This window comes from Aureobasidium namibiae (genome assembly GCF_000721765.1).
Source record: "Aureobasidium namibiae CBS 147.97 unplaced genomic scaffold scaffold_10, whole genome shotgun sequence".
Taxonomy (NCBI): Eukaryota; Fungi; Ascomycota; class Dothideomycetes; order Dothideales; family Saccotheciaceae; genus Aureobasidium; species Aureobasidium namibiae.
This window is the reverse complement of record NW_013581199.1, coordinates 265,181-284,699: the sequence shown is the minus strand read 5'-3', so window position 1 is coordinate 284,699 and position 19,519 is coordinate 265,181. Positions and strand designations below refer to the sequence as shown.

Below are 19,519 nucleotides of genomic sequence, written 5' to 3'. Positions count from 1 at the left end.
CAAGTCACCCACCGTAATCAAATCAGTCGCCAGCGAGTCCCCAGTCAAGTCAACCGTCAAGATGTCTTGGGCCGGATTCAAGAAGAACGTCAACAGGGCTGCCACCCAGGTCATGGTCAAGACCGGCCATGTCGAGCAGACCCACGACCGCAGCTACGAAGTCGAGGAACGCCGCTACAGAGTCATGGAAAACGCCGCTACTCGTCTCCAGAAGGAATCAAAGGGCTACCTGGACAGCTTGCGCGCAATGACTGCCTCGCAGATGCGCATTGCGGAGACAATCGACGCTTTCTACGGAGACGCCGGCGCCAACGACGGTGTCTCCCGCAGTTACAAGCAGGCTGTTGAGGACTTGGATGCTGAGACCATCAAGGCTTTGGACGGTCCTTTCCGCTCTACTGTCCTTGACCCTATCAATCGCTTCTGTGCCTACTTCCCCGACATCAACGAATGTAAGTCTTGACCCTTCCGACTTCTTCCTTCTCGTTTGCCCTTTCACTCCCTCCTTTTCGCAACTTTTGGAAAAAGACTGACAATCCTTCTCCACAGGTATCAAGAAGCGCAACAACAAACTCCTCGACTACGACCGCGTCCGCGCCCAAGTCAAACGCCTCACCGAAAAGCCCGACAAGGACGTGACCAAACTGCCCCGCACAGAAAAGGAAGCAGAAATGACACGCGCCGCCTACGACCAGCTCAACGAACAACTCTTCAACGACCTACCCCAGCTCATCGAACTCCGCGTTCCCTATCTCGATCCTTCGTTCGAGGCCCTCGTCAAGATCCAGTTGCGCTTCTGTGCAGAGGCTTACTCGAGAATGGCTCAGGTGCAGCAGTACTTGGATCCCGACACTAGAGATCAGTATGCCAATGGCAATCTGGATGCGAGAGTTGAGCAGGTCTTGCAGGAGATCCGTGAGTTGAGTATTGCTGGCACTGTTTAGGCTTTGCGTTTCTTTACTTTGCGCAAACTCGAGTGACGGCAAGTCTGCTCACTGCTTCTATCATTGTTCAGTCGAATTGGGATTGTTCTTCAGAGCCTCTAACCTCCGAGCGAAGTTGTTATCGAGGCTGTAAGCGCCCACGCTGGATCCGCAGAAGATGAGATGAAGTTTCAACAAGGAGGAAAGTTAATCACCACTGGCATTTGATGTAGTAGAGGAGCACATCAGGCGTTTATTTTCTTTTGTTTCAAAGGGTTTTAAATTATCTCTCTCCCTGAGATCCAATGTCGTAGATCAAGGATCTGTCTTTTGGGGGGGATGAACTAAGTCATGTAAATAGGGTAACGAAGTCAAAACATTTTAATAACTGTTCTTTCCCTTCTTGTGCTCCGGCTCCTTTCTCCTTCTTCTCTATCTGTATCCGATTCCTGAGATGTTTCTGTTGTCAGACCACTCATGTACCAGAGACCATGCCCTTGAGCCAGGTGTATCTGTGACTCCTGGAACCTTGAGAGCAGACACTCGATTGTATTTGCTGTTGCTGTTCTGCGTGTCAGACCATACGGTCTATAAGATCGTGTGGAAGTGGACCGTGAACTCGTAACCGTGGTCTTTACTCGATGAGCAGAGGCTCGACAACCTCTTCTTGGATAGCGTTCTCGCCATTGGCAGGCTCCGTGGAGATGGCATTGTCGATCTGCACTCCATTGCTATGGCCATTTTGCATGTGCTCCAGCTCGAGTTCAGTGGGCTGCACTTCAGGTACACCCATGCCGTTGGGCTTGAGAAATGTCTGCAGAGCGTAGATGGGTCCCTCGAAGTTTTCACCGTCAAACATGACAAAGTTCTGAATGGGTTGCTCACGCTTGCCGAGTACGTTGATGACGTCTTCTGCAAGTCTGCCACCGACAAAGGCAGCGGTGGGCACGATCTCGCTGCCGATGTTGTGCAAGAAGCTGCGGAGGAATTCAGCTGTGAGTGTCTCGACCGGCATCTGGAGCTCCTTAAGCTTGTTGGTGGCCATACGAGTGAACTCGGCTAAGTCAGGCTTGGAGTTCTGGTCTGGCAGGTGATGATGGTTGCGCTCAAAGTCCCACAGTGCGCGCAGACAAGGGAGAAGTGGTGTGACTGATCTCATCTTACGACGATTGCGGATGATGTCGTCTGGCAAGGGGGAGGTGTTGGCCAGAAGTAGCGGGGAGTAAATTTCACGTTTTGTGACAGTTTCGATGTTTTTGCCGTTCTGCTTCTTGGTCGACACTCCGATGATGCTGCGGGTCATAGATTCCTGCTTGACGACGGTAGGCAGATTTGAGGTCTCGCGTTCGATAACATAGTCGTGCGAGATCAGATCAGCGAAGATGAAGCCGTAGAAGCCGTGGATACCAGAAGCGTAGAATGGGCGGTTGACAAGTCGACATGCGGCGTTGATGGTGGACATGGTCTCCAGGTTCTGATCACATGCGATGACGAGTTGGAAGGGGGCATAGTAAGTCTGATCCTTTGTCACGATGTCGCTGCTGTCGGTTCTGACGGCAACTCTGGGGTTCAACTCCTGGAGGCGCTCTGCAGCAGCTTCTGCTCTCTGCGGACAAGTTTAGTAACGACCGCAATTCCGAAATCATGGAAACACTCACGTTGCGACCAACATCTTCTTCGCGAACATAGTACTGAGCACCCAGGTCGTCTTCAGTCACTTGCTCCCTGTCGACAATGGTCAAGGAGCCAATGCCGTTGAGGATCAGGTTCTTGGCGATCTCTGTACCCAAGGCCTTGACGGAGATGAGTAGGATGTTGGCAGAGCGCATTCTACGCGTGAGAGGTTAGTACACTCCTGGCGATTCGAGCGGAGCAATCCTTACCTCTCCTGAGCCTGCACGCCCCAGAGACGGATTTGACGATCGTAGAGCGCGATCTCATCTGCATAGAGTTAGCGACATTACCGAAAAGACGGTCGAAGGGCGCGTCGTTACCGGCGCTCATGGCTTGTGCTTGTGCAATGGCAGCGACGGTCTCGGCGGCTGCATCGTGGTCCTGTGGCGCTCCATTTGTCTGATCCACTGCGGCCCATCAGTCTTTCTCCTTCCCGCTCCAGAAACGTTTCGTATGACTTACTGATGTCGCCGTTCGTAGGCATGGTGATATCATTGATAGACATTCTGCTGAATTGAGAGCCTTCTCTGGCTAGAGGCGGTCCAAAAGTGCAATGTTTTATTGCCAGAGATGGTTGGCAAAGGAGATACTGTGGAGAGAGTTGTATATGTAGCAGGAAGAGAAGAAACGGAAAGAAGTGAAAGTCGATTGTTTCGCAAGTCAATGTAGGTTGGAGAAAGTGATTGGTCCTTGCAGGAGTTCAACCTTGGAAATTTCCAGACAGTCGCCGTAGATCGGATGGAGGAGCGGATATTTGGAGTCGAGCCGAGTGAGTAGAACAATAGCAGAGATTAGTGATGGGCCGGCGGAGGATATAATGTGAAGTTGCTCATAAAAAGTAAAAGCATACCAAGTCCAAACCTGGTTGGCGGAAGCGCGCAAGTGGTCATGGACTGCACGGACGTTCTGAGTCGTCGGCATCAACTTCCCCGAGCACATTCGCGACCCTGATGAACACCTATCTAGCTTGCTGTTGCCCTTTAAACACTACCATATCATACACATTTCGAGCACGAACCAAACATCACAATGGACGCAATCATCGAGTCCGGCCGCAAGATCTGGGAGGGCGAGATTGTAAGCCTTGACACATTGAAAGGATGAGACGAACACTAACAGCTCCTAGGACTTTGAGGGTCAACGCCTGGTCGAGATGTTTTGTAGCGTTCTGTTGACAACCGCCGGAGTATGACTATCCTGTCCATTTCACATCGCCCGTTACCTTGTCCTCATATCACTATTGGCCGGACCGAACATCACTTACCACCTCATTCTACACGGAGCTGACCTCATCCTAGGTCCTTGCCTTCATGGTTGGCTTCGCTACTCAGAACATTGCCTACACTCTCTGGATCCTACTCGCTGGAGCCGCCCTCACATTTGTCGTATGTGTGCCACCATGGCCAGTCTACAACAAGGATCCCGTCAAATGGTTGCCTGCAAAGAGATCAAACGGCGTCACAGGCTTGGACATCACAGTCGATGGAAAGAAGGTGCAATAGGGCTCTACAATGCATAGGGGTTCAGGCGTCCGCAGGACGGGTCAAGGCAGCAAAACTACTCGCCCAGCTGAACAGGAGTTATGGGATCATAAAATGGCATGTTTCTGCCTTTCATTAACGTGAGCGCAACAACAATGCGCCAAGTTGTAATGCTATCTCTTTGGTCGTGTGATATCAGGCCGAACTTGTCGACGTCTGGTTGGTTGGGTTCTTCTCTCCATCCGCAGAGCTGCTCTTTCTGTGCCTCGGGGTATAGTGTGATATGCGGCAGATGTCTAGATCGCGGGAAGTCGATGCTGGAATGCATGGTAGAGTGCGGTGAAGCAAGGGTAGGTGGTCGATCCAAGTGGCGAAGGCGATAGTTTATCGGCCGTACTTTTGGAATTCCCAGTCTCTATTGTCTAGAGGGCAGACTTGACGGGTCTTGAGCCAACGTGAGATGCAGTGGAAGTGGAAGGCATGCTTGAGTGAGGTTAGTACAATGACGACTGATCAAGGTTGGTAGGAGTTTACGTTGCAAATGCCCCAGGCGACGGTACATTCCTCGCTGGTGGCGGATGCCTGGTTGGCTTGACAGTCGATGCCTTGTGTTGCGGTCAGTGACTGGTGTGGATTTAGTGTGGTTGGAAGCAAGCATACACAAGTCCATGATGTGGTTACGGCAGATGGCACAGTTGTCGACGACAATGTCCCATGCCCAGAGAGCAACAGCGTTCCACTGACACAGACAAATCAATATTGGTCTCCGTAGGCCGGGTGAAGGTATAACTCACCTTCTTGACTTCAAAGCGCTTCTTTCCAGAGTCAGCAGTGTCGGCCTTGGATGTCTTGGTCTTGGGAGGAGCATCGGTCATCTCAACGTCAGCCATGTTTGTTGGTAGGTTGTGCGGTGGTGGCACGGCTGTTCAGTAATTGCGAAGAACGGACCGAAGGGTGGGTGGGGTGTCGCAAGGTCGCAAAGGCGGATACGGATGTGAATGTTTGATGGCGACTCTCGAGTGCAGGCAGCTGCTGCCAACACCGGAGGCTTGAAACGCGGAAGCTCGGTTCAGAGCCCGGACACGCTTGCGTCAGATCGAGATCTAGATAAGATCTGTTAAGCTACTGTGATTGGTGCGATTGTCAACGTCGGGCGCAATCGACAGCCACCACGACGACATTCACGTGCGTCCTCGCGCCTACCCTTAGCAAGTCATTCATTCTCCTTGTCTCAGCAACCAAGAAAGACACCTACTACACGTCTGTCGACTGCCTTTCAGGATCCACTCGTCGTTCACTCGGACTTTGGCACTTGTCGGCATCTCAAACCTAACATCCACCTCGGTCTTACGCGCTGTTCCAGCACGTCAACATCTCCCTATTTGATCGACTGTCATTCCGCACATTGGTCATGTCTACAGCGGTCGCTGCTCCCTTCCAACAACCTGCCGCCTTTGCTCCTCAATATCACAACATGTCCAACAGCCCTACACAATCTGCCGCCCAGCGCAATACGAGGCCGCCGCGTACTCGCAATGTCAACGTCAACAACGACACTCAGAACACCCAGTCCGACTCCGGTCTTCCCTCTCAAGCTACGACCCCAAGGCCCAAAAAGACCAGGCCTAGAATGAACGACAACCGTGCCGCGTCAAACAGCGATGTACCCAAGTCAACAAATCCTCGTTCCAAGGCTCCGCACAAGTCGCAGTCACCGACCGCTACACCTGCGAAACCCGCTGCCTATGCAGGTCCGACCTTCCACGCTTCTCCCGCCGCTTCAAACCTGCCAATGCCCAAGTTTGCTTCCAAGTCGGTACCTCCTGTCACAACTGCCAATTCTATGCAAGCAAAGCTCGACGCAGAGTCCACAAAGCTCAATGCACCTTCGCCGTCTTTCGACAATGTTGCTCCGCAACAAATCTCCAGAGAACGATCGCCGCTTGACATCTTCTTCAACGCTGACAGGCAAGAGAGAGCCGTCAAGAGTTCACCTTTAGCCCAGAGACGCACTACCCCGCCTGAAGCAAAGGGCATGTTCAACTTGGACATTGACACCTCTAGCAGCCCTGCTGCCAATCGAAACCAGGCAGAGGTCGACAGACAGGCCTACACGCAGTCGCTGAAGAACTTTTTGAACCTGCAGCCCTCGACTACTTCGCCTGCCCAGCCTCGCGCTCAGCCAAACCCTGCCTTTCAGACGCCCCAACAACAGCGTACTCTTGACGCCGACCCTTCGTTGCACTATGGCAACCGCAGTCTGACCCCACTGTTCCACGCTGCCCGAACACCTGGTTCGCCTCAGACCACCGCAAACTATACTCCCAAGCGCGAGCCTTCGGGTCATGCACAGCAACCTTTCGATCCTCGTGCATATCTCGAATCTCAGTCGCCTTTTATTTCACGTCCTCAACATGCTACAGCTTCGCCGCAGCAGCATCATTATCAGCCTCAGCCTTACCACAGTCCTGCGCAGAATATTGGGGTCCATCGACCACAGCCACCTCCACCTCAGCGTCCAACAGAACCTGATCGTTCGCCTGATGTCAAAGGCATGGAAGCCAAGCTCAAGGGCATGCTGAAACTCACCTGATTTCTCCCTTCGCATCTTGACTTGCTTGCAGTCTGTGACTATTTCTGCATGCACAATTTGCGCTTCTCGGCACCAATGTGACGGATGTACTGAAAGGTGGTACATCGGGATATTCCTCGTCAGCCAGTTTGTCAACAGCAGCATTGGCACAGGAGTTCAAGAGCTGGCAAAGCTTGCATCTGTCTTTCCTTATCGATTTCTCTTGGTCGTCCTTTCATTTGCCAATCCTGGGGATATTTTTGGAGTTTTAACCTCGTTCGCTGCTATCTATGACGGCATCTTGATTTTCTCCTGTTTCTTCATTTTCGTATGCTTGATTTCACCTCGCGTTCGTTTCCTGCTACAGAGAATTGCATTATCGGGCATTTGGGGCGTTGAGGGAAACAGGAACATTCAAGGACTAGTCGGGAGGCGCGATCTATCGATTTTTATTTTTTGGTAGGTGTGCGACGATACCCCTTGCTGTTCTTTGGTCCGCATTTGCGTCTTCTCTTCTCTCTTTTTGCGCTCGTGCCGTTCTTTGGCATATTCCAGTCCTTCTTTATCATTGCGAACAGAAAAAACCAGAAAATCATACTTTTCCAGGAGCTCTTCGTGACGCTGGTCATGTTTGATCAGCTTGAGCTCTTGGCCCAAAAAATTCATGCTTTCCATTGCACGCGCCAGCTTTGACACGCGACGCAACATTACACCGCAGCGTCAGACTATTTCTTCCCGGCACGCTATCAATAGTTTGTCCTTTGAGGACAGCTTGTAGATAATTGCTCCTTGGGCGGCGACTGAATCCATCTTCCTCGCATGTGCCTCTCAGCTATCGTCTTGACGATGAGAAAAGGGCACATACTATAGTTCACGTAGGATGATGGAGCGTGGTACATATGAACCGAGTATAGATGGCTACGGGACAAGAATGTGACCGATGCTCTACGGATGAGTATCAATACAAGAGCATTACAGCATAACCAAATCCCAGAAAAGACAGGGTCAGGACAGTAGCCGGCCCAACTCTACACCTTCGTAAGAAACGTGTCAACATCCTTCTGCAGCCGGACTGACGCATTGTTTACAACCGAGGGCATGATACCTGGCAGCAAACGATATCAACCTCAGCTGGGTTTTCAAACACACAGGAGGCCCATTCGAGGCTTTTAGGAACCACCCACTCCACCCGTCTCCCTGGCCTCCACGGCCTCGGGCGGCTTGGTACTGCTCGAGTGCCTCCTACTTCTTCTATTCCCCTCCCTACTCTGATGCGGCCTGATACTCTGCCTCTGCTCCAACAAACTGATCGCACTTGGATCAACTCTCAACCTCACATCATCAGAGGGAGACTCTGACGGTGTGGGTGCAGCGCCGATGACGCCAGGACAAACGATGGAATTTGGCTTGTGGGTTGCGGCGACGAAGGCGGCAGAGGCGGATTGGAAGGCTGAGAGGCGGGCGCTGCCGATTGCGGAGATTGAGGTGTCGGTGAGGTCTTGACGTTTGGGGAGGATGTGGGAGGTTGTGGCTAGCGTGAGGAAGGAGAAGAGAGTCGTTAGACTGAGGAGATGCATTGTACGATGGTCTTTGTCTTATTGTTATTTCGATTTATCTGGGATGGGATTTGAGAAGGGCTATGAGGGAGAAAAGAAAGGAGCAGGGATGAAGATGTAGTCAAGTCATTGGGTTCACGATGTCAGGAGAGCTTTGGAAGAAGCTCTGGGTAATTGAGTTCTCGGCTAAGCTGAAGTAGAGCATGCTGAGGATCGACGTCTCCGTGAGGAGTCACGATGAGATAAAATTGACAGGAAAAGAGGTGGTAAGATATCTGTGGTTGATCTTCGGAAAACATGTTTCTCCTTCGACTTCGTCACAAGCAGTTCAATAATGATAACTTCTGTAGTTTTTGGTATGTACGTTTCATTCAGTGGTTCTGTCTTTCGTATTAAGGTGAACATTATAGACAAGACTTTTCCTGTCAGATCAAGATCGGCTGGGCGCGTTTTGCCTTTGCAAGAACCTCATCTCATGAACTCAGATCCATCACCTCCACATTTGAAGGTTCACAACAGGTACATTGCCAAATTACAGGTCGCTTCTCCATTATCTCCAGAAGTGCAATCACTGGAGTCATTCGACGTCGTGGTCGTAGTCGTGACAACTATGGGTATCTGTAAAATGTCCCGTGGCCACCCTCACTGTGACTGTTACTTTCTCTGTGTGATGATGCAGCGCGACTTGATGCAGCATGGCTTGATCCCACTGGTCTGCTCTGCTCTTCTGCGTATTCGAGGTGGTTTTCTTCCACGGATATCCATGTGCTGGTCTCGGTGACTTGAGAGCCATCTTCGTCGATATATGTCGTTGTCTGGGAGATTTCGAGACTGGTGTCGGGTGCAGGAGGCAGAGGAGGTGGGTAGCCGGATCTTCTGCGTGGCTCTTGTTCCGAACGATGGGGATAGTAGGAGCTGTGACTGTTATCCTCGGTTCTGGAACGAGGATGTCTCTCTGAGCGTGGGCTGTATATATTGCTTCTGTGTCTGGAGGAGTGAGATACATGACTCTCGGCTCCAGAGGCAGATGCGGGGTGATGTGAAGACAAACTTCTGGCTCTGTGAGAGTGGTTGTGCTCACGTGGCCTATATAGCTTCACCTCTCTTCTCGAACTTGCAGGCGCAGAAACATGAGTAGCAGGGGGGACATGTTCTGCCCAATCTGCAACACGACGGCGAACCTCACGCTGCGATGGGTCAGGATCAGCTGCTCTCCTTCCCTCATCCCCGTATCCATATCCCGAACCATATCCCGATCCATGCTGGTATCTGGGTGTATATACAGGAGGAGGCGTAGGCACATATCGTTGAGGCAGACTGTCTCTTCTTAGACGAATGGGCACATCCCCACCATTGTTGCGGTTTGTCCAGGGTTCCCGCACAACTCTGCGAGTGTTCTCCCTTGCACACACTGGGCAGTCTCCATCTTCGGCTTGGTAGTATTCGCGGTAGGTATCTCTCCATCCTTGGCATGGTAAGACTGGTCTGCGCGGTTGAGCGAAGTAGCAGAGAGCAGGATGGTGTACATTGTGGCCGCAGTTGGTATGTCCGATGGTGAAAGAGCGACACATTTTCTGTGGTGGTATAGATGTGTTCCTTTTTGGGTCTTCAGACCGAGGGCTTTTGTGGCTTGAATTGTAGAAGGTTGGAAGAGGATGATACAGTAAGTATATTGTTGAGGGTGATCCAAAGTTGCCAGTTCAATGTTCTCTTTTGCACTTGTTGAACTTTTGTTGTGGATATTTCTGATCAATCCCTTCAGGGGTAAAGAATTGTTATATACTGCCCTTCCACACGCACGTGGTGAGGGTATGCGCTGTTGAGCACGTAACACTGCACCGCCATCTTCAATAGCAAGGAGAGTCAAGCCGGAAGCGTTGTTGCATGGTTGGCAGTAGTGACGGTTGGTGACCGCGTGGTCAGATGCCTCACATGTTGTCCGTGGCCAGCCACTCTTGGCTGCAAGACTCGGAGGTTTGTGTGAATAAGTGAGCACGATGGTAGATTCGTGACAGGCACGAGCTTATATCTCTGGGAGCTGAAAGGAGAGTGGGAAAGTGGTGGTTGCACGTGGATCATAACAGAATGTTTGCTGCCCATGTCGGGCTTTTCTGTTGGGTTCCTGGACGTTTAGCAGACTGCCACGTCACTTTCTCTTTGTTTGTGCTTCTCCTTGTCTCTTCTTGGTTGCATGAAGTTTGATAGAAGGAATGTTCGATCTGATCGAGGAGCAACTAGCTCAGTTTTTGATATGGGCAGTGCCTTGGCCTGGTTGGCTAGTCACGGTGCTGGTTTCTGGTTGCTCGGACACAATCATTGTAACATGAATGTTAGACGAAGTGACTAGCTTGGAATTCACTTGAGTTGTCAGCTCTCGCCTAAACACTCGCTCTGCACCATTGCAAAACTACCATCCCTTGTATCAAAAACGAACATGTTTCAACTGTCCATCTACCACGAGCAAAAACCAAGCAGCCTAGAGCTGCTTGGGAAAAGCCCTTCCGCCTGCAGAGTGTTCTACCTTTGCAGCACAGAGGCCCGAGGTTCTTTGCCTAGTCTGAGGGTCGAACAAGTGACCTTTCATTTCGTGCTAAAGAACCCCCAGGAGTTTTATCGCAAAGACGGTGGCCGATTGGGCCACACTTACACGTTTGCTGAGGGAAAAAGCATTTGAGAAGAGTATATGGCCTCAGTAAGTGAAAGATAGGGAAATCGCGGCCTCGCCTTCCACAGCATTGGTTTTTGCGGCAGGCACTGACGATGAACGATGCGATGATGATTTCATTTCTCATTTCCTATGGGTCCACGACCGCGTAGATGTTGGTCATCTACTACGCCTCGCCTTTGAGATTCTTGAATCTCTCGAACTGGAGGATTTGACTGGTGGTCACACCAAGTGGCCAGAATGAGTCGTTCCGTTCGAATGAGGAGCGAGAGACATGATAAATTGATGGTCCGGCATATGGTTATGCGGGCAATGGGAGCCCTTCGCAACAGGTGCAGCTCAGCGTGTACAGAAAGGTGCCCTGAAAGGGACTACTCAAAGTCTGCGCTTCTTGACCAGCCATCCAGACCGACCTGTCTGAACTCTACCTCGGCCTCTTGACCAAAGTATCCGGCTTCACGCCACGCGCGCATGGTGTTCTTATCATAAGGACCATGGGTCTGTCCACCGTCCCGAGCGTCCACCCAACGGAACTCGAACATGGCGTTCTCATCTGCCGGCTGGTCTGCAACAGGATCTACCCAGTCTTCGCCAGTATCGCGTTTGTATAGGCGTTGTAGCAGCTCGCGTTCGTGATCGTAAATATCAGGGTTGTTGCGGCTGAATATGGCATCTGCAGCGGCGGTGATGGCCTCGACAGCAGCTACGCGACGCTTCTCGGCTGTATCTTCCTGAGCACCTCCGTCCACATCCATGTCCATAATATCAGATTTGGCAGCCAACTTCTTTTGCTTCCACTTGGGCACCTTTTTCTGTTTCGATTTGGGAGCGGCTGCGTTGAGACGTTGTAGAGCTTCGAGAACTGATTCGCCTTTGTGGAGATGTGTGATGAGAGTAGAGAGTAGATCGGATGTTAGCAAGGCGTCGTCGGCAGCAGTTTGCTTCCTTCGTTCCTCGTCTCGTTTCTCCTGAGCTGCTTTGGCCTTCTTCATGTCCTTCTTGTTCAGACCTTCCAGCCAACTGTCATGCACGGAGTCTGGATCGACGGCCTTGCGGATGAAGTTGCCGGCCTCGTCGAATCGACCTTCCTCACCTTCCTGTTGCATGTTGAAGGCATCGAGCTTGGGGGCGTGCTTCTTCTTGCTGCCTGCGCCTAGTTCCTCCGCATCTTCGTTTTCGTCGTCCAGGCGGTCGCGTTCCGAATCGCTACCACTTTCGCTGCTACTCTCGACGCTGGCATCATCTTCAGCGCGTGACTTGCCCTTTGGATCGAGGGTGAAGTCGGCGCGAACGTGGCCGCCGGACTTGCTCTTGTGCACCTGACCCTCAATGTCGTCGATGTCCATGAATCGCACGTCTTTCTTGGCCTTCTTGCCTTCGCCTCTCAACTCTTCATCATCATCTCCATCTGCAGTGCCTCCTACGCCGCCAGTGCCTTCGTCGACGTCGGCAAACATGTCCATCTCATCCTCATCTTTTGACTTTCCATTATCTTGAGAGCGTTTGTTCCATCCGGCGTTCTTTGAGCTCTTTGTGTCGGCGGACCTTCCTTCCTGCTTTGCGAGTTCTGCCTTTTCGTCTGCTCTAGCCTCAAAGTTGTCGTCGCTGCTATCGCTCTCGTAGCCGTCGAGTTTCACAGCGTTGCGCTTCGTCTGCATACCGCCTCTACCGATCTCGTCCAGCTCCAAGATAGCATCTTCTTCCGGGGCATCGGGGGCCAGAGTCGAAGGGTTACGAGCATCGAATCGCGGTTTCTTAGAGTCGGGTGAGACGTAGCGTTCAGACGCTTCGGCAGTGCGCTTGGGACGGCCTGCTCCGGCGGAAATGGTCTCGCGTCCAGGAGGCATGTTGGGATCGTCCGTGATATTAGATAAGAACGAGTCGCAATAGGTTTTGTAAGATGGAATTGGAGCTGGGCAACTTTGTGTTCATCACGAAACGTGCGTCATGGGTCTGTGCAGATGCAGCATAGCATCGAGGCTGATCATTCAACACCTTGTTTGTCTAAAGAAACGAACGAGTCTGCAGTTACAATGACATGGTTGGCATTCACTAAGATAGTTGTCACTTACAGGGATATGCTCTCATGACAGTATGATCGAGTGGATAAGCATCATGGAAGAAAACGTCAAGTCAGGGTCGCTCTGTTATCCATCGATCTTGATGGCATTTCCCAAGGCAAAGGCTCCTTGTGCACTGTCTATCGTAGGCATCTAGATACTCAACAAATTCCAAAAGAATGACGGGTTGTACGTCTGTCTTAAACGACTTCCTCTGGGATACAAGAATAGATATCTTGCTCTCTGCGTGATGGAGCCGATTCGCTGTGAAGCTCGTTTACCCACCGCCTTGACCCAACTCTCGCTATTCTATCACTAATCTTCAAGACTCTCATACTGGGCTGAACAGCAAGGTCACCATATTCTGCATCAACCGGAACAACAATTGGGAGGGTTGCAAAGATGACTACCAGGCTGCACCGCGTCGGGTTGTTATCTAGTTGCCAACAGATAGGACACTGTTTCCAACAAAAGAAAGACTTAACCTGCCAAGCCACGGGCAAGGACCGCTCCTTCCCAAGAAGGCATAAGCTTGGCCGAGAGATGCTTGATCGGCACGCTCTCCTACCCCACTCCTCGCATCTATGTCTCTATAGGCGGTATCAGAGCCATTGTGATGATAAGCGCATTCCGAGTTGTAGACGAACTCCTGGAGAGCCGAAAACATCGCGATACTCAGAACACTCCTACTCTGGATCGAAGAAGCTGTGCTTCCTACAGCTACCCATGAATACCTTCACACGTGGCGAGAGACTGATCGTCTCTAACCCCACATGCATCATGTTGATCCCGGCCTCGATTGGCTCCTTCGCCATGCCTATCTAACGGTAAGGTAGCATAATGTGACCCCAACACGCAATGATGTTCCGCACTGCTCGCCGGTATCTATGTACATTATCAGTGGACCCTAGTCAATCTTTTGATAAGTATTTCCATGTAACCTTCTCGGTGAGCCTCTCCCTCTTCTTCTTGCCTTTGTCATAACGCCTGTCTCTACGGAAATATGTCCAATACCGAGAAATCAGCAGCCCCCTTCGATGCGGAGAAGGAGCTCCCGGCGCCTCTCGCAGACGCGATCCGAAATGGCAGCGTCGACAAAAGTATCCTACAACATGCTGGAGATGGTGATGAGGCATTGAAGGCTTTCATGTCACATCCTGGACAAGTCATAGAACTGGACGAAGCGACGAACAAACGTCTGTTGCGGAAGATTGACTGGAATTTGATGCCGGTATGCTGTTTCAATAACCCAACGCCCACCATCATACTAACATGTATGCCCAGGTCATGTGTATCGTCTACGGATTGAACTACTTGGACAAGACGACGTTATCGTATGCCTCCGTGATGGGCTTGAAAAAAGACACGCATTTGGAAGGACTCGACTACCAATGGCTGAGTTCCATGTAAGAGATCACTAACACTTCAGCGAAGAGGGATGGAAGCTAAAACAAATAGGTTCTATTTCGGGTATCTTTTTGCAGAGTATCCAACCAACAGACTGCTACAACGACTACCATTGGGAAAGTATTCGGCGATCAACATCATCCTGTGGGGAATGACACTGTGCACTTTCGCAGCGGTGAAGAACTTTGGGGGAGGAGTAGCTGTACGCTTCATGCTCGGAGGTGTGTATTGAGAACACCAAGATTACTGTGTCAGCAAGCTGATTCTTTCTCAAGTCACTGAAGCTGCGGTTACACCGGGGTTCGCTCTGTTGACTTCTCAATGGTATACCAAGAAAGAGCAAGGCTCCCGTACTGGCATCTGGTTCTCTTTCAATGGATTCGCACAAATCTTTGGAGGTCTGGTGGCTTACGGCATTGCAAAAGGTACACGTCTCCACGGATCAAGCATTGAGCCCTGGAAAATCATCTTCCTGGTTACTGGATGCTTGACCATCTGCGTTGGATTTATCTTCCTTTGGGTCGTCCCTGACAGTCAACTAAATGCACGTTTCTTGAGCAAGGAAGATCGGGTTCTCGCCATCGAGCGCGTCAGGTGCAACCAGCAGGGAATCGGAAACAAGCATTTCAAGATGTATCAGCTCAAGGAAGCACTGACAGATCCCTTGACTTGGGCATTCGTCTTCTATGCTTTGGTAGCGGATATTCCGAATGGTATGTGAATTGCGGTATGTATGCATAATGCACAAAGTTGCTAACGTCCAAAACCAGGTGGCATTTCCAACTTTTTCTCACAACTCATCACCTCTTTTGGCTACACCGCAGAAGAGTCTCTTCTTTACGGCACGCCTGGTGGTGCGGTCGAGGTCATCGCTTTGATCGTCTGCGGCTACCTCGGCGACAAGTATGGAAACCGTCTCTTGATCTCAACTTCAGGCCTGTGGATCAGTACTCTAGGCATGCTATTGATCGTCTGCTTGCCGCTTCACAACAACATCGGACGCTTGTTCGGATATTATTTGACCCAGGCATCGCCGACGCCATTCGTCGCTCTACTCAGTCTGATTTCCAGCAATGTAGCTGGCTACACCAAGAAGACGACCGTGGCTGCTTTGTATCTCATCGGATACTGTGTGGGCAACATCATCGGCCCTCAGACTTTCCGCCCCAAGGATGCTCCAAGGTATATCCCTGCCGAAATTGTCATTGTAAGTTTACTACCCAACTTGCCTCGCATCAAAGTAGATTGAGCAGCTTACGTTTGTTATAGATTGTCTGCTATCTCCTCTGTATCGTCGACATTGTCTTCATCTACTGGTACTGTAAGCGCCAGAACGCAAAGAGAGCCGCTGTTCGCGCATCACCATCATACGTCAAGCTGGAGAACCAGGAATGGTTGGATCTCACGGATCGTGAGAATCCTGAATTCGTCTATACTTTGTAGGACTTGCTTGGGAAAGGAATATAGACGTACACATCTTGGATACGAGTTATGATAATGGAGAGCATATTCTGGACTATCTGCATGATGAACTTGTGTTGTTCGTTTCGCTATTGGTGAGACACAGGGTGTATGCACAACACTGCCAGTATAGCAAGAGAGACCGTAGCCACTCAGCACAAAGAAAGCAAGCGAGTTGGTAACACTCATGTCTACAACAGCATCATGAAGTCGAAAAACGTTAGAGATGAAATTCCATTTGCTTTTTCCTACAGCAATGCCACCACGATACAGAGGAGAGAGCAAAGCAGTCAAACGACACTTTCAGAAGCAAAGGAGGAACAAAACATCTGGGTATAGAAGAAAAAAAGCAAAGTATTCGCTACAGAAACAGAAGAGCTCATTAGAAAAGGGATGACATCAAGTCTGCAAGATGTATGCGGAGCCAGAAGTGAGAAAAGTAGAAACATAAAGAAAAAAGAGGCGAGTCCTCAGCAGCGCCCTCGGAACAGAGCAACCACCTCAGCCAGAAGAAAAGCAAAAATTAAAGCAAGTAATCAGCAGCATGCCCAGCAAGAGTGTACCGCCTCAGCGAAGAGAAGAGAAGAACAATGCAAGCCATCAGCAACACTCCCAAAGAGAGCGACCACCTGAGCCAGAAAAGAATCGAAAAAGGAAAACGTGAAAAGCAGAGAAGCAAAACAGAAAAGAAACAAGGGCCCCATATGTGTGTGCGTGTTTTGCGTTGCGTGATGAACCACCATCCGAAGTATGCAATCATTACCGCCACCTAGGACTCTCAGTTGGCGCCGCGCTTGTGATGAGGAACGGCACGCGCGAAAAGAGAAAAGCAAAGAAAGAAAGAAGAAATTGGCGAAAAGGATGTGTCGAAAGGCGAAAGCGAGAACGAAAGAGTGAGGTAAGTCGTCCTCTCGTTGCGCCTTCCGTCACAGAAGAAGAGAAGAAGGAAATTTTCGTGTTGTGCTTAAGTTCAATCGTTGTGTCGTGCTTGAGGCCAGGCGTTGACCTTGCTCATCATCCGAGCATCTAGCTCGAGCGAGGGCGGAAGACGATTTCTTCAGTCCAGTCATTGTCATCATCGTCAATGCGAACATCACCGCTCCACAGGGCGATGACACTCTCAAAGGCAGAGCTGCTGCAGGAGATGCCGTCATCAGTACCGTCCAGCTGCTTGTACTATTCAGCAGTGGTGCGACTGCGTTCGTCCTCCTCAAGCACATCCGAAAGACGTGTGGGGTGGTGGTGTCTGCTCTGCAGAGCTTCCCAGTCGCTGCCGTAGCCAGCGCCCTCATAGTCGGCAGGCTCGACGTCACGGTAGCTGGCAGGTTCGGCATCGTCGGCAGTCGAGGTAGCAAAAGATGCCATAGCCTCAGCGCTGCTAGTGGGGAGGCGAGGCAGTGTAGCAGGAGGCGGGCCGATACCGTAGCGGGCAGCGAGTTCACGCTCACGGGCGACATCGGCAGCAGTGTCGTACTCTTCAGACGAGACGATACTGGCGTTCTGATTGGCACCACGACTGGTGTTGCGGTAGACGACAGGACGGCCTTGAGCGTCGCGACGTACAACACCATGCTCATCCATCTCGTATTCGGTGCCCTCGGTAGTGTTGGACTCGAATGAAGGACGCGAGCCAAGATCACGGGTACCTTGAACTGCCTCTGCGACAGGAGTCTTGGAACGTGCAACACTGCTTCCAGGTGAAGTGTGGAGGTAAGCTGTGCCAGGAGGCTGTTGATAGAAGAGCTCGGGCTGATCACTGGAAGTGCCTACGCTGGCAGCATGACTGGGCTGGATAACGGGACGAGTGGTAGTAACATTAGGAGAAAGAGGTGACATCTCCTGAGGAGAGATGTCGCGACGTTGCTGCTGAGGGGATATGGTCGTACGTGCAGTTGAAGTCGAGGCAGAAGCACTGCCAGGAAGGTAGGGCTGGCGCGCATCGGATTCGAGCTGCTGCATGCCAGGCTCGTGGTGAAGTCTTTGAGCAGCTCCGGCGGACTCGACGAAAGGATCGGTGTTGGTGGGAGATGGCTCATCCTCACGGTACTGAATATCAGGAACGATAGGCTCATACTGTTGCTGAGCGTGATGAACCTGCGGAGACTGCTGCGATCGGTACTGAGGGCTATCACCAGTGCTGGCGCCAGTGGTGGGGCGACGCTCATTATCCTGGTTGCCAGCAGCATGCATGGGGACGACTTGGATGCCTCCAATGTTAGTGGGAATACCTAGACGAAGGTTGTTCATGATCTCGGTGTTCTTGGCTTCCATCTCACCAAGGCTCTCCCAAGCGCGTCTGGCTTCGGCTTTGGCGATGTTCAACTCTCTGCGGTCCTCGTTGGCACGTTTCTCCACGGCAAGATATGCCTGACGAATCTTTTCGACCTCGCGCTCGTATGACTCCTTGAGGCGGCGTTCGGCATTGATAACGCCTTGCGAATCGGCGCGCCACTCCTGGAATCTCTCCTGCTCGGCCTTCCACTCGAAGAACCAGCGCTTGAACTTGCGTTCCGAGCTGGCACGAAGCCGCTGTAATTCGACCAAGCCATGGAACAAGTTGGCCCCAGCAGCTGACAGATCCTGGATTTGACGTTGCATAGCTGATGCGGATGGAATGACACCGCGGATCTCCTCAGTATTGCCCTCAATCTTACGTAGCCAATACGACGTAAGACCCTCCCAGTGCGACGACAGAATCTCCCATCTCTCGAATGCATGAGGGAATGTTAAGTGGGCGCCTGGCTCAGGCACATGTTCCGAACCAAAGTCGTTGACTGAAGTTGATTGGGGAGGATTGGGGGCTGAAGACACACGGGCTCCAGTCTGGGATCTTCTCTGTCCAGACGCGGGTTGAGATTTGACTGGTTGCGCAGATTGTGACTGAGATCGCAGTCTCGGAGGGGGATCATCTGGAATGTCGTCTGACTGAAGAGGAGTCATGTGGTCCATAGCAGCGGCTGCTGCTCTTCTGCGCTCAGGTTCCGACGATCTCTGCTCGCTCTCTCTCTGGCGAGTAGCTTCTGCTTGCTTTCTGGCCTCTCTAGCACGACGATCAGCCATGATGTCGCGAGGTGTGCGTATCGATGGTACGGACCGGCCACTGCCCTGTGTACTGTCGCCCATTAGATCGGAGATTCTCTCGGTCTCTTCTTCCAAGACTGGCGTAAAGGGATGTGGTGTGCGGATAGCTTCTTCAATTGCGTATAGGATCGCAAAGTGCTGACGACGTGAGATGCGAACAGCTGGGTGCGGTTCAGGGTCTTGAAGATCTGTCGCGGTCGGTTGTCGTTGCGCAATTCGAGGTTCGTGAGGGTTTGCGTACGCGCTTTCGAATGAAGGGGATCTGCGCCTGTTCGTACGGGGCAGAGAGTCGTTTGGGTCGTTTGCTCGTCGTGTTTCTCGGCGTAGGCTCGAATCTCCACGATCCGGGGACGTTGACGCCTGGGATGAAGTACTGAGGCTACTCTGGTCTTGCGCTTGTCGCTGCTGCCTTTGCGACGACGCCAATTGTTCGTGAGGGTCGTAGGGATCGTCAAAAGGTCTGCGCCGTTGATGCGACAGTTTGAAGGCTGGTAGGGGATCCAGAGCCGCTACTTTGACCGTTACCGCTCAAATCCTTGGGCTGAAGCCTATATTTTTTTTTGGATTGAAAGCCACTGATCGGTACAAGAACTTGTACAGATGTTGTATCGACGTTAGACTGCCTCTATTGCGACGCTT

General features: G+C 51.5%; 10 protein-coding genes across 10 annotated transcripts; 4 read left to right on the top strand and 6 right to left on the bottom strand.

Annotated features, from left to right (window-relative positions):
* Positions 1 to 61: 61 nt before the first annotated feature.
* M436DRAFT_48884 (BAR-domain-containing protein) lies at positions 62 to 944 on the top strand (the record flags this gene model as incomplete). The annotated part of the gene is made up of 2 exons (XM_013571208.1): positions 62 to 452; positions 550 to 944. The coding sequence occupies 2 exons, from the start codon at positions 62 to 64 to the stop codon at positions 942 to 944; spliced, it is 786 nt and encodes a 261-aa protein (XP_013426662.1).
* Positions 945 to 1,557: 613 nt separating this feature from the next.
* Positions 1,558 to 3,081, bottom strand: M436DRAFT_82512 (DNA damage tolerance protein rad31; the record flags this gene model as incomplete). The annotated part of the gene is made up of 5 exons (XM_013571343.1): positions 1,558 to 2,529; positions 2,582 to 2,753; positions 2,807 to 2,864; positions 2,918 to 3,004; positions 3,060 to 3,081. The coding sequence occupies 5 exons, from the start codon at positions 3,079 to 3,081 to the stop codon at positions 1,558 to 1,560; spliced, it is 1,311 nt and encodes a 436-aa protein (XP_013426797.1).
* A 545-nt stretch (positions 3,082 to 3,626) lies between these two features.
* Positions 3,627 to 4,099, top strand: M436DRAFT_73372 (microsomal signal peptidase subunit SPC12; the record flags this gene model as incomplete). The annotated part of the gene is made up of 3 exons (XM_013571342.1): positions 3,627 to 3,674; positions 3,724 to 3,783; positions 3,896 to 4,099. 3 exons carry the CDS (start codon positions 3,627 to 3,629, stop codon positions 4,097 to 4,099), a joined length of 312 nt encoding a protein of 103 aa, XP_013426796.1.
* A 363-nt stretch (positions 4,100 to 4,462) lies between these two features.
* Positions 4,463 to 4,968, bottom strand: M436DRAFT_48094 (RING/U-box; the record flags this gene model as incomplete). The annotated part of the gene is made up of 4 exons (XM_013571076.1): positions 4,463 to 4,561; positions 4,613 to 4,683; positions 4,739 to 4,817; positions 4,873 to 4,968. The coding sequence occupies 4 exons, from the start codon at positions 4,966 to 4,968 to the stop codon at positions 4,463 to 4,465; spliced, it is 345 nt and encodes a 114-aa protein (XP_013426530.1).
* A 584-nt stretch (positions 4,969 to 5,552) lies between these two features.
* On the top strand, positions 5,553 to 6,671 carry M436DRAFT_48643 (uncharacterized protein; the record flags this gene model as incomplete). The annotated part of the gene is made up of 1 exon (XM_013571164.1): positions 5,553 to 6,671. One exon carries the CDS (start codon positions 5,553 to 5,555, stop codon positions 6,669 to 6,671), a length of 1,119 nt encoding a protein of 372 aa, XP_013426618.1.
* Positions 6,672 to 7,819: 1,148 nt separating this feature from the next.
* On the bottom strand, positions 7,820 to 8,227 carry M436DRAFT_48678 (uncharacterized protein; the record flags this gene model as incomplete). Its single annotated transcript, XM_013571169.1, has 1 exon — positions 7,820 to 8,227. One exon carries the CDS (start codon positions 8,225 to 8,227, stop codon positions 7,820 to 7,822), a length of 408 nt encoding a protein of 135 aa, XP_013426623.1.
* A 587-nt stretch (positions 8,228 to 8,814) lies between these two features.
* M436DRAFT_64409 (uncharacterized protein) lies at positions 8,815 to 9,777 on the bottom strand (the record flags this gene model as incomplete). The annotated part of the gene is made up of 1 exon (XM_013571245.1): positions 8,815 to 9,777. The coding sequence occupies one exon, from the start codon at positions 9,775 to 9,777 to the stop codon at positions 8,815 to 8,817; it is 963 nt and encodes a 320-aa protein (XP_013426699.1).
* Positions 9,778 to 11,242: 1,465 nt separating this feature from the next.
* Positions 11,243 to 12,718, bottom strand: M436DRAFT_82507 (uncharacterized protein; the record flags this gene model as incomplete). Its single annotated transcript, XM_013571341.1, has 1 exon — positions 11,243 to 12,718. One exon carries the CDS (start codon positions 12,716 to 12,718, stop codon positions 11,243 to 11,245), a length of 1,476 nt encoding a protein of 491 aa, XP_013426795.1.
* Positions 12,719 to 13,934: 1,216 nt separating this feature from the next.
* M436DRAFT_48047 (putative MFS allantoate transporter) lies at positions 13,935 to 15,781 on the top strand (the record flags this gene model as incomplete). Its single annotated transcript, XM_013571069.1, has 6 exons — positions 13,935 to 14,162; positions 14,216 to 14,337; positions 14,390 to 14,559; positions 14,614 to 15,051; positions 15,109 to 15,545; positions 15,608 to 15,781. The coding sequence occupies 6 exons, from the start codon at positions 13,935 to 13,937 to the stop codon at positions 15,779 to 15,781; spliced, it is 1,569 nt and encodes a 522-aa protein (XP_013426523.1).
* Positions 15,782 to 16,975: 1,194 nt separating this feature from the next.
* Positions 16,976 to 18,859, bottom strand: M436DRAFT_48231 (uncharacterized protein; the record flags this gene model as incomplete). The annotated part of the gene is made up of 1 exon (XM_013571098.1): positions 16,976 to 18,859. One exon carries the CDS (start codon positions 18,857 to 18,859, stop codon positions 16,976 to 16,978), a length of 1,884 nt encoding a protein of 627 aa, XP_013426552.1.
* Positions 18,860 to 19,519: the final 660 nt, after the last annotated feature.